At 37.7% G+C, this 16,958-nt stretch overlaps 1 protein-coding gene across 1 annotated transcript in view; it reads left to right on the forward strand.

The window, feature by feature from the left end:
• The first annotated feature begins 374 nt into the window (after positions 1-374).
• dtx1 (deltex 1, E3 ubiquitin ligase) overlaps positions 375-16,958 on the forward strand; it is a 193,872-nt gene continuing 177,288 nt past the window's right edge. Inside the window, exons 1-2 of the mRNA XM_066688937.1 lie at positions 375-1,516; positions 2,653-3,533. Coding sequence (XP_066545034.1) covers positions 3,275-3,533 — 259 coding nt within the window. The 5' untranslated portion in view covers positions 375-1,516; positions 2,653-3,274. The remainder of the gene's footprint in view (positions 1,517-2,652; positions 3,534-16,958) is intronic.

Raw genomic sequence — 16,958 nt, forward strand, 5'->3', positions numbered from 1 at the left:
AATATCTAGGATGGGCTACTTTTAAAGGGCACGGTTAGGACCTCTGCAGACAAAATCCACGAAATGAACAGAGTGGGCGTGAGATTTGATTAGCAACTGTGACATTACGCAGTTGTTTATTTTCACGATTATACAAAGGGGGTGGGGGTTTCAAAAGCACCCACCGTCAAAAAGTGAAATCGGGTAGGATGGTCGGTGTCATGCAGGCGATCTTAAAATAGAGAGCATCAAATGTTAAAGCTGTGATATCAAATATCTGCATTGATATATATATATATATATATATATATATATATATATATATATATATATATATATATATATATATATATATATACACACACACAGAGATTGAACTGTTGCATAAGTAGAGCATTTAACTCATACATACGTCGTCAACGTTAATTAATTTCAAATTGTAATATAGCTAAGGACGGTGAAAGGGGAGCTGTATGCGTCTGCTTGCAGCGTAGGAGGAGAGAGAACGGCTCCAAAGACGAGTCTGATTATTATTTATTTTATAATGTACAATGTTAGCTACTGTACTAAATAGATTTCATGCATGACACGTTTAAACACTTCTTTACAAGACGACAGATATACCATTAAGAAACGTTTCTTTGTGATTTTTTTTTTCTTTCAGCTTGTTAACAATTGCAGGTAAGCCCTTTTTACAATGCGTTGCAGGTGCAAAATATTAAACGACTGCGATATTTATGCTACATTTGTACTCCAATTATTTACAATCCGAGAGTCAGGGGTTAGAAGCAAGAGCTTAGTGCTTCCCTGCAACATGTTGCAATAGCGTATTATATTATTTTGTATGTGTCAAGAAAAATAACTGTTTCCTTGCTTTTATAGCAAGCATGACATGTCTAGCAGCAGCTAAACAAATCAGCCAATCTCGGACTAAACACAAATAACAGGACGTTTTAATGGCATAGCACGCTTGGGAAATAGGTTTGTTTAACTTGCTTCTCCCCTGTTTGAACTGGATAATCATCATATTGAATCTAGCGCCGTGGTTTTAGAAACGGTATCTTAGGAACCGGGACTGATGCTCTTCCATTCGCAGTGCTAATCACAGGTGAAACCGACCTTTGTGCGTCCATGTGTGTGCGATTTTTTAAACCCCTCTTCACAGGAAAACAGCAACATTAGTGTATTTTTTCTATGTGCTACTCGGGGACATGGCATCTGTAACGTGGAATCTTTTTAAGGCGTTGAGAAAATAAAACTAAATCAAGACCATGTACTGCATACGTTTGGAAACGTATAACCGGGACGTAATTGTTTTTCTTTTTCTTTCTGGATAGCAGATTGCGAAAAGGGGTAAACACTCAAGACACGCCCGGATATGTCAAACGATTGGAAATAACGGCATACAGAAAGAAAACGGATGTTATCTATGCATTTAAAACACATTTTTCAAATCTATGTAAATAAATACGACGGAGGGAGGGAGCGAAAGAGCCCAGAGGAAGACAGCGAAGCGAAGAAGAGTAGCTAATCACATGTAAGTGAATTTGGTAGTCATTTTAATCTGGAGAACAATAATTTAGCTGTAGACATTGTGGATTTATTGTATATGTCATTATTATTATAAATAATAATATTAATATACTCACACCTGCAGATATATTCGACTCTACTGTTATTAGTGAAACAATGACCTGAACAATAACGTCTGTAGGATGGGGTTAAGCACAAATGTTTTGGTTTTATTTATATTTATTTTTCTACAGTTTTACGTGCCGAATTCCACTGATGTATGGAAAACGTACTGCAGTATTTTGAGTGATAGTATTGGAGACAGGACAATAACATCAATAAACTAATATCAGTAAAATCTGTTGCTTATTAAAACATAATATCAGTAATTATATTATATATATTATATATGCATCGATGGACCAGGAACAAAAAAGAAAATCACGACAACCCTTAAGTATACTTATGTTTATTATTATTATTATTATTATTATTATTATTATTATTATTATTATTATTTACTGAAGCATAGGCTACATGAGTACCATTGGAAACAATGCCATGCCAATGAGAATTTTATTAATTTATTTTAACCGAGAATTAACAGGTGAAGGGATTCGAAGACAGTACGATTTAAAAATAAATTAATTAATACAATTTAATTACACCTCATAAAAAATGGTTTGCTTTAACGGTATCCCAACAAGGGCATTACGTGAGGAGAACAAACGGCGTACTGTGCGTTAGTGACGGAGCACAGTTTGTTGTGTTTACAAGAGCGTTGAATTGAAAGCTTGACAGGTGTGAGTGAAATAGTATTGAGTTCAGATATCTTCTGGATAAATGCAGAAGAAATCAAAATGAACATTAATGAAAGTTCTGGATTCCACTTATTAACTTGACATTGATCAAATGCAACAAATAAAATATTGAGAACATGTTTTGATCCACCACGGAAATACACCACTACAGTTATTTTTAGGTTATGGATTTGTGTTTGTATACATAGTGCCTGTTTGGAGATTTTTCTAATTAGGATGTTGTTGTTTTCTTTAATGGGTGTTATAATGCAATTTAAGAATTGGTCTTAATTTCAGTACCATTGTTAAATTATGAAGGTTTGATCTTATTGTTGTTTTCCTTCTCTCTATCCCTTCTCAGAATGATCGTGTCTTATGCTGGAGCTGAAGCCTGTTTGTATGTGGATGAATTGTATGTCATCTCAACACTGGATATCTTGCTTACAGAAAACCCACTTTGCTGACTTTTCGAGGCTTCCTCTTCAAACTTTATTACTTACAGGGGGATCTTTCATTTACACAAAGAACAAAGCCTCCAATTGTTTGGGAGTTCTGTTAGCTAAACTGCATGTCTCCAAAGCAAAGGGATTCATATTGTTACAGGGGATCAACAGGGGAAATGTGTATATTTTTGAAGGAGTGTTCTTTTGTATTGGGGATTTTGCAAGCTGGAAACCACAGATCACTAACAAATGAAATTGGTAGTAATTCATGGAGCGTCAACAAATGCTGATGTCAATCCATTTTGTGATTATCCCAGCCAACAGCAATGTAGCAAATTTGGGAGGGGGAGGTCAGTAAATAAATTAATATAAAACATGCTTTTTGGGAACTGAATCAGTGGACCACATTTGAAAGATAATGCCAAGTTAGTGGGCCAATTAGAAACTGACTTTGCTCAAGCCTGGCTTTTGGAATATCTCAAGTGAAGTTACAGGACTTTTTGTGCATTGGGGGGGGATCACATTGCCAGTGGCAGGTAAATGGCGCGACCCGGCTCCACAGTGATGATCCCTATAAATGGGCTGGGGTATCCCCCCCAGAACCTGGCACGGGTGGTGGTGTGGGAGTGGCTGAATGAGCATGGGCGTTGGAGGCCCTACAGTGCAGCCGTGTGTCACCACATCGAGAACGTGCTGAAGACCGACTCCCGGGGGACTGTGGTGCTTGGGCAAGTTGACCCCCAGCTGGCTCCCTATATCATAGACCTACAGTCCATGCATCAGTTTCGACAAGATACTGGTAAGATCAGCAGAGTTGTCCTGTTAATGTGTGTTGATGGTGAACTTTGCCAAAGTACGTATAAGACCTGGTTGAAGATGATGAAAGACAATTATGTTTATGCCTCTAATCAGTGGTGATCTGTGGAAGTGTTTTATTGGCAAGCTTGGCAATAATGTTGATATGTTGCCTTATATTATTCTAAATCTAGTTGCGCTAATATATAGTACAGGAAGGTACACAGGTATGATCCATTTAATGTTTTTCTAGATGCAAGCTTTTATAAAAGCATGCACGAGGTGTTTCATATTTCATGCTTGAGTGTATTTGTAAAGACCAACAAGTGAAATGAAGATTAAGTTGAAGGATTATTATTTTTGGTTTCCATCAGCTCAGCAATGATATCAGAGTCTGCAAGTTCTAAAACACAAAATCACAATCACAGTGTTAACTCACAATGGGAGTTTCATTTCCTTAAATTTGATCTTAAAAACTAAACAATTTGAGGGTAAACATTACTGCAGATTGTTGTCAAACACTAAGCCATATTCAATGAAAATGTCACATTTCTTTGTGCAAAGTCCAAGACTTCAATTTATTTTTAAAGATGCATATGATGTGAACTGCAGATTGAATAGATAAACTTAAACTCAGTGTCAGGAAATTTGGAGCAACAACCCTTTAATTGTCTTCTGTATTATACAAATCCCTTCCTCATAAAGCTTCATAATTCTTTGGTGAAACTTTTTTTTTTAAATACATTTTTTAAGGCTGATCTTTATACATCCACTAATAATTTGGACAAAATGTGGGCTCCCATTTACAAGATTTGATCTAAGAGTTTAGAAAAACAAAGGGCTTTATGTATTGAAGATCTGGATTTGTGAATGTTTTTTTAATAGAGGTCTTCAAGAATTAGCTAATTTGCTATAGTCTTTTAGTCCAAATGATTGAATGTAGAAATTGTTCTTTTGACCTTTTGACACCATATATTCTAATTTTTTAAGCATTATCGATATTTGTACCTGAATGATACTTTTCAATTTTTTTCTATTATATTTACTTAGGGTTTGGACGTCTCTGAAAGTAAATCATGAAGTGGTTCTGTTTTTATCCTTTGCTTCTGTGAATTTGAGTACTGTTTATACTTGGCTTTTGGGATTCCAGATTGTTCTAAGAGTTTGTCCTAGGGTTTCGGCAAATAGGAATCAATGTATTTATAGTAACTTGAGCCCATTAAGAAGATACTTTTAATTAACCATTACATTTTATACATTCTCTTTATGATGTAATTTATAGTGCTAGAGCTTTTTGTTCTAGTCTTTATTACATTATGCAGTGAATCAAGGAAGTGTTTGTATACCATAAGTGTCTTTGCTCTGTCATTTTCAGGGTTGTAATTAACTTGAGGAATTGTATTCATTCTGGTAAACCTCTTTAAGCAGTGGCTGCATTCATATTTTGTATGTGTGACCTGAATAAATACAAATTACTATTCAAAAACAAGTGGCATTAAATACAGACAGATTGTATTGTATGACCTGTCAGCGCTTAAACAATTTTATTCTGTGCACAGTACAACAGCTGCAGATTTATGCATTATTTAGATCGTAAGAATTAATCGCAAAGGCTATGATAGCAAATACTTTTATTTGAATAGCTTAGTGCCAGCTCTGCTTTTTCAACATTTGTAGAGAAATATAATATTGTGCTATAGTTGCTCAGATTACACACTATATATGTTCAATAAGTAAGATATATTTGTGTTGTCTGTAATCTCGTAAATCTCTCAAAAACCAAGTGCTTCATCTGTTAGCAAATGAGTCGTTTAATTAATAATTAATTAATTTAATTAATAAAAGAGGTAGATAGAGGTCCATCTAATCAGCCTACTCAATGTTTGGGGATTCCCCATGGAGTGTGTCGAGCACTTTATGCACTGGGAGTTCTTCAAAATAAGTTTAATCAGCCTGTGGGTTATCTAATTGAAAATCAATCCCCGCTACAATATATAATATGGTTCAAATTCATTGGAGCATTTTTTATCTTGTGAAATCAAACCCCTTTAAATTCCTAACCTAAAACATTATCTGTACACATAAATTATGAAGTGTATTGGAATGTTTTAGAAATATACCATTGGCCATGTGAACAATTTTTTTTGTTGTTGTACACTATAAGCACTACAGGATTTAAAGATCTTTCATTCCTACTATGTTAGAATGTACACACCCATTTCATGCTTAACATTTATTTCAATTACTATTATCTATGAACATTTTTGTTGTATTTTCAAGAAAAGTGGAGCTCTGAGGTTTTGATTTGAATTATGATTGAACCCCTTTCCTAAAACATTTTCAACAAAGAATGCAGCTTACAAAGTCCAATATGAGAATAGATATGTTTAGCTTTTGACAGTTAAGCAATGGTAAGAAATGGTGACCCTGTGTTACAGAATGGTCAGTCCTACACTACCTTTTGTTTTTCGTGCATTCACACATGGTATCTCAGGGCTGTTGCAAGTGTAAATGGGGTCTAATAGTATTACCATAATAATAATACTACTAATAATAATAATAATAATAATAATAATATTATTAATAATAAAACACTATTAAAATACACATAATTCATAAATGACTATAGTAATGCCTAGAACCTGTAATTAATACAAATACATTTATTTTGTTTCCTGTTTTTGTTAATTACAGACTGTTATATGTAATCTAGTATTAAACCTGTAAGTACTGAAGAAAACTATAGGAAAACTAGAAGTTTCTGTACTTTTGCTCACAGTTTATATTAGCAACTACAATACAAACTGCGGTCAACACACATGAATCTTGTAAATCTATAGATTTTAAACCCGCTAATACAGTTGAAACTGTTTTGGTGCATTCATTTTAACTATGGCATTACTTATAATCTGAATTTTCTTATATAAACTTAATTGGCAAATCTGTACTTTCCACAAGAACACAAGTAAGCCTCTATATTATAGTGTTTTATGGGACCATCAAAACATTATTTGAACTACCAGAGCTCTATTTGCTCTATTGTGAAAACTGACCAAAACATTAATTAAACACTTTGTGCTTTTGCAACTAAACATCCTGATGGAGTTACTATTCTAAGATGGCCGGACGGTAACCCGATTAATGCAACGATTTCTTCAGACAAGTAGGCTTATCGCACAAAAAAGCTGACATTCCACATCTTCCATCACTTTTGAAGTCTTGGTTCTGGCCACCACCATTCTGAACTGCAGTACTTCTGGACTAACCTAGTACTAATCAAGGAGCAAGGATGATTTCCCATTAACATGAAGCTTATACAGGCTCTCAAAAGAATTCACCACCCTTGGACTTTTCCACATTTCATTGTGTTACAACATGAAATCAGAATGGATTTAATCAGGAGTTTTTGCCACTGATCAACACAGAACATTTACATAATGTCAAAGTGAAAAATATAATCTGCAAATTGTTCTAAATTAATTACAAATGCATAAGTAATCACCCCCTTCAGTCAATATTTGGCAGAGGCACCTTTGGCAGCAATTACAGCCATGTCTTTACAAGCTTTGCACATTTAGACACAGCAATTTTTGCCAATTCTTTGTAAAATTGCTCAAGCGCCATCAAGTTTGATAGGGACATTTGGTGAACAGCAATTTTCAACTCTTTCCACATATTCTCAAATGGATTGAGGTCCGGGCTTTGACTGGGCCACTCCGGGACATTTACCTTTTATTTAAGCCACTCCAGTGTGGTTCTGTATGTTTGGGGTCATTGTCCTGCTGGACGATTAATGTTCTCCCAAGTCCCAGGTCTCTTGCAGACTTCACAGGTTTTCTTCCAGATTTGTCTGTACTTTGCTGAATCCATTTTGCCCTCTATCTTTACAAGGTTTCCAGGCCCTGACACAGAGAAGCATCCCCATAGCATGATGCTGCCACCACCATGCTTCATGGTAGGGATGGTGTTCTCAGGATGATGTGCAGTGTTAGGCTTTGTGCCAAATGTAGTGCTTAGCTAAGCTCTATTTTGGTCTCATCAGAGACCCTAGTATCTTTCTCCACTTGGTCTCAGAGTCTCCCAGTTGCCTTCTGGCAAACCCTAGCCGAGGCCAAGATTTGACGTGAGTTTTTTTTCGATAATGGCTTTCCATTGTTCCAAAACAACACTCTCCCATAAAGGCAACTTTTGTGAAGCACCGGGGCAGTAGTATGCAGTATGCACAGCGTCTACCAGCTCAGCCATATAAGATTGTAACTCCTTTACAGTTGCCATAGGCCTCTTGGTAGCCTCACTGGCTAGTGCCGTTCTCGCCCTGATACTCAGTTTTTGAGGCCGGCCTGATCTAGGCAGATTCACAGTTGTGCCATGTTCTCTCAATTTCTTAATAATGGACTTTACTGTGCTCCGGGGGATATTCAATGCCTTGGAAATGTTCTTCTATCCTACCCCTGCCCTGATTTGGTGCTTTTGTAGAACCTTATTCCAGATTTGCATTGAATGTTCCTTCATCTTTATGATGCAGTTTTTTGTTAGGAATAGTACTAACCAACTGTGGCACCACTCAGAGACAGGTGTATATAAGCTGAAATCATGTGACACGTTATAATTGCACAGAGGTGGACTCCATTCAACTAATTACATTATTATTAGGCTTCCATGCATGAAGTGCTGGGAGCCTATTGTTTCTGTTAGGATTTTTATTATTATTATTAGGCTTTCATGCACGAAGTGCTGGAAGCCTATTGTTTCTGTTAGGATTTTTATTATTATTATTAGGCTTCCATGCACGAAGTGCTGGAAGCCTATTGTTTTTGTTAGGATTTTTATTATTATTATTATTATTATTAGGGGGCCAAGCAACGAAGTTGCTGGAACCCTATTGTAATTGTTAGGATTATTATTATTAGGCTTCCATGCACGAAGTGCTGGAAGCCTATTGTTTCTGTTACGATTTTTATTATTATTATTAGGCTTCCATGCACGAAGTGCTGGAAGCCTATTGTTTTTGTTAGGATTTTTATTATTATTATTATTATTAGGGGGCCAAGCAACGAAGTTGCTGGAACCCTATTGTGATTGTTAGGATTATTATTATTAGGCTTCCATGCACGAAGTGCTGGAAGCCTATTGTTTCTGTTAGGATTTTTATTATTATTATTATTATTATTTTTTTTTTTCTTCCGCCAAAACTTCTAATGCCCCTAAAACGCTCATACATGCATGAAAACTCACGAAACTCGCAAGTGTTGTAGACACATCTTATACTTACAAATGCAGTGAAAACTACACGTGTCGGTCACATCGTGCCGCCGCCATGTTGCGATGAGTGTCGAAATTGTGAACTGATACAAAAATCTTCTTCTCCAAAACCAACGGACACATGCATATGCCACTTCATACACATGCATACCTTATGCCTTACTGTTATGCTTGTTCATCAGAAGTTGCTCGGTCTCATGCTTTGTCTGCCATGTAGCATTCTCTGATTCCAGCTTTGGTGCCCTATAATCCATGCCACTTATACCTACTGTGACACAAATTGGCATACATGACACTTGTACAGAGTCCTACGAGGGGTGTTAAAGGCTAATTGTCCCATTGAAAATTATGGGTGCTGTGGGCCAATGAAATAAAACATATGCGTCGCTTCAGACAAGTATCACATTACCTGGACACTGGAATGCAGTACTCACATGAAACTCTGCACATGTGTGTATGCCTCTGCCTTGAAGAGAAAACCAGAAAATGAAGTTGGTGGGGTACATGGTTTAGCCGTAATGTTGGATTTAACATGAATCCGCGTGCGAATATGAAAATGGTTACTACTCCAGAACGATAAAGCCCAGTGCCCTGAAACTGTGTATGTATTACATAGATACTGCAATCTATCAAATGTGCAAAAGGCAAGTGACTGTGTGCAACAACATGGCAGCCACAAGCAAATGACTGAGCACGTATGAAAAATACACGTATTTATAAAAGCATGAACTTTGACCCCAGAAGAAAACGGAGCCATATTCTAAAACTCACCAAATTGTGTTACGATATGTCACTTATGACAGGAAATATCTTCAGAACTATAGCCTAATGTACTTAAATTGTCAGTGATTAAACTATTACAAAGATCTGTCAAAGTTGATGAAGCCAAGTTGATAGGACACAAAACCTGGCTGCTTGCACACCAACCAAAATGACAACTACACGTCAGACACATCATGACATTCCTTATGTAGACCTCTACCTCCATCATGTGGCCAAACCTGAGACTTGCATTCGGCATTTTAAATTACACAATAATGAAAACTTCACATATATGCTAGAAATAAGTAAAATGCAATGGAACCTTACAGAATTGATGCATGCAAGCAAGAGATTAATATTATAGTCCAGTGACACTGAAATGTGCACTACAAATGACAAAAAAAGATTGAAAACCTCCAATGTTTAATACATTTGATTGAAATTGAAAATTACACATTTAATAACTGCAAATGCCTGCTCAAATCTGAAACCTACTGATACAACATGGAAGCCTTAAAAGTTGCATGCAACTTCTAGTTATTATTGTTTTATTTCTTGGCAGACGCCCTTATCCAGGGCATGCAATACAAAGTGCAAGAATACAGTTAAGTACAAGGCATGTGCTGTCAAGATGTTAGGTCACAGTCAAGGGCTACGGGAAAGGCAGCAAGGGCAAAATCAATCAATAATATAAGTATTAGTAACGCAAGAAGCATGGTTGTGAAGTACTATCTACAGGGGATTAAAGGGACTAATATTACAAGTACTGTCTGAAAAGATGAGTCTTGAGTAAGCACTGGAAGGAGGTCAAGGACTCTGCTATTTTGACTTTGTTGGGAAGGTTGTTCCACCATTTGGGGGCCAGGGATGAGAAGGAGTGGGCTCTGGAGGAAGGGGAGTGGAGAGGAGGCAGAGTTAGTCTTCTGGCACTGGAAGACCGCAGTGGTCTAGAGGGGATGTATGGGTAGACAAGGGACTGAAGGTAGTTTGTTGCAGTGTGGTCAAGACAGCGGTAGATGAGGGTCAATGTCTTGAACTGAATGCGTGCTAGTATTGGGAGATAGTGGAGTGAGCGGAGCAGTGGAGTAGCGTGTGCAAATCGGGGCAGAGAGAATACCAGACGAGCCACAGAGTTCTGGATGAGCTGGAGCAGGCGGGTAGTAGTTGAAGGCAGGCCGGCCAGGAGGGAGTTGCAATAGTCCAGGCGGGAGAGGACCAGTGACTGGACGAGCAGCTGAGTCAAGTAGTCGGTGAGGAAGGGATGGCGTATGTTGCTCAGGAACATGACTTACATGACACCACAGCTCAATCAGGTGTGTCATATCAAAAGGGGGTGCTTATTTATGCAAGCAAGTATTTTCTGTTTTGCATTTGTAATTAATTAAGAACAATTTGCAGATTATATATTTTCACTTTGACATTATGTAAATTTTCTGTGTTGATTAGTGGCAAAAACTGATTAAATCCTATCTGATTTCATGTTGTAACACAATGAAATGTGGAAAAGTCCAAGGGGGGTGAATACTTTTGATAGTATTTAGCATGTAAAAGGAATCATCCTTTCTTAGAATCAGTATTAAAACATCTGAGGAAAAAATAATAGTTTGATCCCTGTGCCATTGTTACTGTTCAAAATAGCACAGTTTATCAATTTCTGTTAATGCAGGGTCTTGTGTGTCTGTACACCTTATCATCTTTACCAACAAAATAACACCCATGCTACAAAACTAGGAGTGCAACAAACTAGCTTAATCTATATTTTGATATGTGTTTGTTGTCCCAGTACTTATGGCCATATATACTACTGTGCTAGACAAGCTCAGATCCCCATAGTAGTGAGGTTTCTTGGGTGTTCATAGTCTCATACATACAATTATGTAAAAACTTGTGGTGTTTAATGTAATTATCAGTCTTACATTACTACTCAATCTGTGCTTTTGTTTCTAGTTTTGTATTGATAGAACTATGGTCAGTTTAAGTTTAAAAAGGTAAAGCAAACTGATGAAGTTCATTTAAGGTTATGTAGTATGTTACAAATATTCACTTCCAGCTGAATGAGATTAAACTGTTCGACAAATTATACATGTTCCTCCTGGGACTTCAGAGTTGTTGATTTTTTATTCCGGGTTTGTACCAAAACATGATTTACCTTGAATTAGAATCTTGACAGTTAGGTTAATGATGAATTAACATCTGATGCAGAACCCAAGCCAGCTGAGGAACTGTTTTTTTAGTTTTAAGTTGTTGGTTTTTTTACACATCTCTATTAAAAAAAAAAATACTTAAAATTTTAAAGCCCTGGTTTTGCACTATTTTAGTTGCACTCTGAAATGACCTTGGCCTAGTGATCTGCTTTCTCTGGGGAAATTACCAAGTTGTGTAAGGCCTTGATTTGTTTGAGTCACCTTGACATAGTTATCCACCACATTTCTCTGCAGTTCTGTAAGTGATACTGGATTAACAAGGGCCAGAGTCCTTTAGTTTAATTACTATATCCAATATATTTGAAAAAATAAAGTGGCAGGTTTAAGCTAAAGCACCTACACTGACAAGCCTCTGTAACATGGTTACATCTGAAACAATGTTGTCAACTGGCACCAGAATAACCAGACACTTTGGAACAGGGCTGATTTTTAAGTTTCTGGTCTGTAAACTAAAATACATTAACACCTTAATGAGCATGATTAAATAATTCAGTTCGTTCACTTTTTACTCTACAAAAGCTGTTCCCTTCCACGACTAAAAGTGTGAACAACTGATTACGCTTACATACTTACATACATAGTCCGTACAAATTAGCAAGATGTATAGATGTATACTTTCACAGAAGGTTGCCAATACTTAATTTACCCTGCCAGTGCAGCCATGCAGGTGCCAACAAACATGGCCCTGGTCACACCAGGCTAATAAAAAAAAGTGTTCCCAGACTTTTTGTTTTTTGACCTATGCCAGTATAATTATAGAATAGTATTGTGGGGTCTTTCAAATAAATATTACTACTACCCTCAGGGTTTCCCACACAAATTTGCATTGGCATTGACCAGGCAGGGCATTTAGTTTTTTTCCCATACATTTCTGGGTCACCAAACTTAGACAGAGTGATAGATTTTGCAATAGTTACATGTTGTATACACAATTATAGACATCTAGGTATATTTAATTCTTCATCCATCTTCAAAACCAATTATCCTCGTGAGGGTTGCAGGGAAACCAGAGCCGATCCTGGCAGGAATACACCCAGGACAGGACACCAGTCCATCACTGGGCAACACATATAGATACACATACACACAGGGCAATTTAGAATGACCAATCAAACCTAACCCACATGTCTTTGGACAGTGGGAGGAAACCAGAGAAAACACACACAGACACAGGGAGAACATGCAAACTCCACACAGACAAGTTCCCCAAGCTGGAACTTGAACCTGGGATCCCAGAGCTGTGAGGTAGCAGCACTAACCCACCATGCCACCAACTTGCGGTTACACTCACCTAAAGGATTATTAGGAACACCATACTAATACTGTGTTTGACCCCCTTTCGCCTTCAGAACTGCCTTAATTCTACGTGGCATTGATTCAACAAGGTGCTGAAAGCATTCTTTAGAAATGTTGGCCCATATTGATAGGATAGCATCTTGCAGTTGATGGAGATTTGTGGGATGCACATCCAGGGCACGAAGCTCCCGTTCCACCACATCCCAAAGATGCTCTATTGGGTTGAGATCTGGTGACTGTGGGGGCCAGTTTAGTACAGTGAACTCATTGTCATGTTCAAGAAACCAATTTGAAATGATTCGACCTTTGTGACATGGTGCATTATCCTGCTGGAAGTAGCCATCAGAGGATGGGTACATGGTGGTCATAAAGGGATGGTCAGAAACAATGCTCAGGTAGGCCGTGGCATTTAAACGATGCCCAATTGGCACTAAGGGGCCTAAAGTGTGCCAAGAAAACATCCCCCACACCATTACACCACCACCACCAGCCTGCACAGTGGTAACAAGGCATGATGGATCCATGTTCTCATTCTGTTTACGCCAAATTCTGACTCTACCATCTGAATGTCTCAACAGAAATCGAGACTCATCAGACCAGGATCAGCTTGAATCAGTCGGCCCATTCTCCTCTGACCTCTAGCATCAACATGGCATTTTCGACCCCCACAGGACTGCCGCATACTGGATGTTTTTCCCTTTTCACACCATTCTTTGTAAACCCTAGAAATGGTTGTGCGTGAAAATCCCAGTAACTGAGCAGATTGTGAAATACTCAGACCGGCCCGTCTGGCACCAACAACCATGCCACGCTCAAAATTGCTTAAATCACCTTTCTTTCCCATTCAGACATTCAGTTTGGAGTTCAGGAGATTGTCTTGACCAGGACCACACCCCTAAATGCATTGAAGCAACTGCCATGTGATTGGTTGGTTAGATAATTGCATTAATGAGAAATTGAACAGGTGTTCCTAATAATCCTTTAGGTGAGTGTATATACAGTGAGGGAAAAAAGTATTTGATCCCCTGTTGATTTTGTACGTTTGCCCACTGACAAAGAAATGATCAGTCTATAATTTTAATGGTAGGTGTATTTTAACAGTGAGAGACAGAATAACAGCAAAAAAATCCAGAAAAACGCACTTCAAAAAAGTTATAAATTGATTTGCATGTTAATGAGGGAAATAAGTATTTGATCCCCTATCAATCACCAAGATTTCTGGCTCCCAGGTGTCTTTTATACAGGTAACAATCTGAGATTAGGAGCACTCTCTTAAAGGGAGTGCTCCTAATCTCAGCTCGTTACCTGTATAAAAGACACCTGTCCACAGAAGCAATCAATCAATCAGATTCCAAACTCTCCAACACGGCCAAGACCAAAGAGCTGTCCAAGGTTGTCAGGGACAAGATTGTAGACCTACACAAGGCTGGAATGGGCTACAAGACCATCACCAAGCAGCTTGGTGAGAAGGTGACAACAGTTGGTGCAATTATTCGCAAATGGAAGAAACACAAAATAACTCCCTCGGTCTGGGGCTCCATGCAAGATCTCACCTCATGGAGTTTCAATGATCATGAGAACGGTGAGGAATCAGCCCAGAACTACACGGGAGGATCTTGTTAATGATCTCAAGGCAGCTGGGACCATAGTCACCAAGAAAACAATTGGTAACACACTACGCTGTGAAGGACTGAAATCCTGCAGCGCCCGCAAGGTTCCCCTGCTCAAGAAAGCACATGTACAGGCCCGTCTGAAGTTTGCCAACATCTGAATGATTCAGAGGAGAACTGGGTGAAAGTGTTGTGGTCAGATGAAACCAAAATCAAGCTCTTTGGAATCATCTCAACTCGCTGTGTTTGGAGGAGGAGGAATGACCCCAAGAACACCATCCCCACCGTCAAACATGGAGGTGGAAACATTATGCTTTGGGGGTGTTTTTCTGCTAAGGGGACAGGACAACTGCACCGCATCAAAGGGACGATGGACAGGGCCATGTACCGTTAAATCTTGGGTGAGAACCTCCTTCGTGGATGGGTATTCCAGCATGACAATGACCCAAAACACACAGCCAAGGCAACAAAGGAGTGGCTCAAGAAGAAGCACATTAATGTCCTGGAGTGGCCTAGCCAGTCTCCAGACCTTAATCCCATAGAACATCTGTGGAGGGAGCTGAAGGTTCCAGTTGCCAAACGTCAGCCTTGAAACCTTAATGACTTGGAGAGGATCTGCAAAGAGGAGTGGGACAAAATCCCTCCTGAGATGTGTGCAAACCTGGTGGCCAACTACAAGAAACGTCTGACCTCTTTGATTGCCATCAAGGGTTTTGCCACCAAGTACTAAGTCGAAGGGGTCAAATACTTATTTCCCTCATTAACATGCAAATCAATTTATAACTTTTTTGAAATGCATTTTTCAGGATTTTTTTGTTGTTATACTGTCTCTCACTGTTAAAATACACCTACAATTAAAATTATAGACTAATCATTTCTTTGTCAGTGGGCAAACGTACAAAATCAGCAGGTGATCAAATACTTTTTTCCCCCACTGTATCAGTCTCATTTACGTTTAGGTGCTGAGAAAGATCCTATCATTACTTGTTACCACAGTTCCCCTTAACTGATTATTATTCAATGATTAATGATAGGCAGGGCCACCAATAATCTAATGTCTATTAACATGTGTCAATTTCAGACTAAACAGTTAAACTGGAATGAGAAGATATTTCTCGGCGTTGACAGATTTTCTTTCTAAAATTATCAACAAAACAGTTTAATGCAACACACATTTATATTTAAACAAAACTAAATGATATTACACATTCTAGAGTTAATCACAGATTAACATTTCTAATTGATTTCTCAAATGTCATGAATCACAAACTCCAAACTGTTAAACTTATCTGAACTTCGTCACAGAGAGGCCTCTCTGGCTTTGGGCTCAGATAACAGCACAACATCGATTCCTTTTGCAAATCCAATTTTCAATGTATATTCAACGTTGAAATATGACTTTGAAACAACGTTGTTTCTAATGTAATCTAATGTATTGAAATGTAATGTATTTAGTTGCCAATTGGTTGGATTTGCAAATGGAATCAATGTCAATTGTCAACATTCCTTCAACATCAATTTAATCAGCAAATGCAAACAACCACAGAAAGAGAGAGTGAGTGATGACAGAGAGTTAATCTGGGGGGAGAAGAAAAGAAAACAACTAAAATACACATTCTTGGTGTTAACTATACAAAAACAGTAGAGGAAAAAACATCGTACAACTTCAGGATGAACCTAGAATGAAAACTCCAAAACATTGTTTTTTTGGCTGAAAATGTTCATGTGTTTGAAGAAAGACAATACCCTGCACATATTGTGTAGAAAATAACACAAAATGTGTCATAGTACTATTAACACATTATTTGTGTAGAATTTCTACACATGTATATTAAACCTGAAAAATGTTTTTTAAAATTACTTACAATGTTTTTAAAACTAGTTCCATGCAAGTTGTGGTTAGAGAGTGTGTACTTTTATATACACCCACAGTTTTTCCAATATGTTTTATACAGGTCTCCAGTTGAATTAAAGTTGAAGTAGAAAAAAAAAACTATGCACCGACTTTTTTTTAAATTTCAAATATCGTCAGCGGTCACTGATAAAATATTTTAATTGTAGTTACTATTTTGATAATACATTTGATTAATGCACACATAATACAGTTTTGTTATCCTGCACTGAAATATTTTGCTAGTAAAATATTAAGTTAAACTAGCCGTGAATTACTTATTTAAGAAAGTTTACAAACGAGAGGGGGCCATTCGACCCATCGTGCTCATTTGGTGTTCATTAATATCTAAGTGATCCAAGGATCCTATCCAGACTATTTTTAAATGTTCCCAAACTTTCAGC

The sequence above is a fragment of the Amia ocellicauda genome, chromosome 17 (genome assembly GCF_036373705.1).
Source record: "Amia ocellicauda isolate fAmiCal2 chromosome 17, fAmiCal2.hap1, whole genome shotgun sequence".
Classification (NCBI taxonomy): domain Eukaryota; kingdom Metazoa; phylum Chordata; class Actinopteri; order Amiiformes; family Amiidae; genus Amia; species Amia ocellicauda.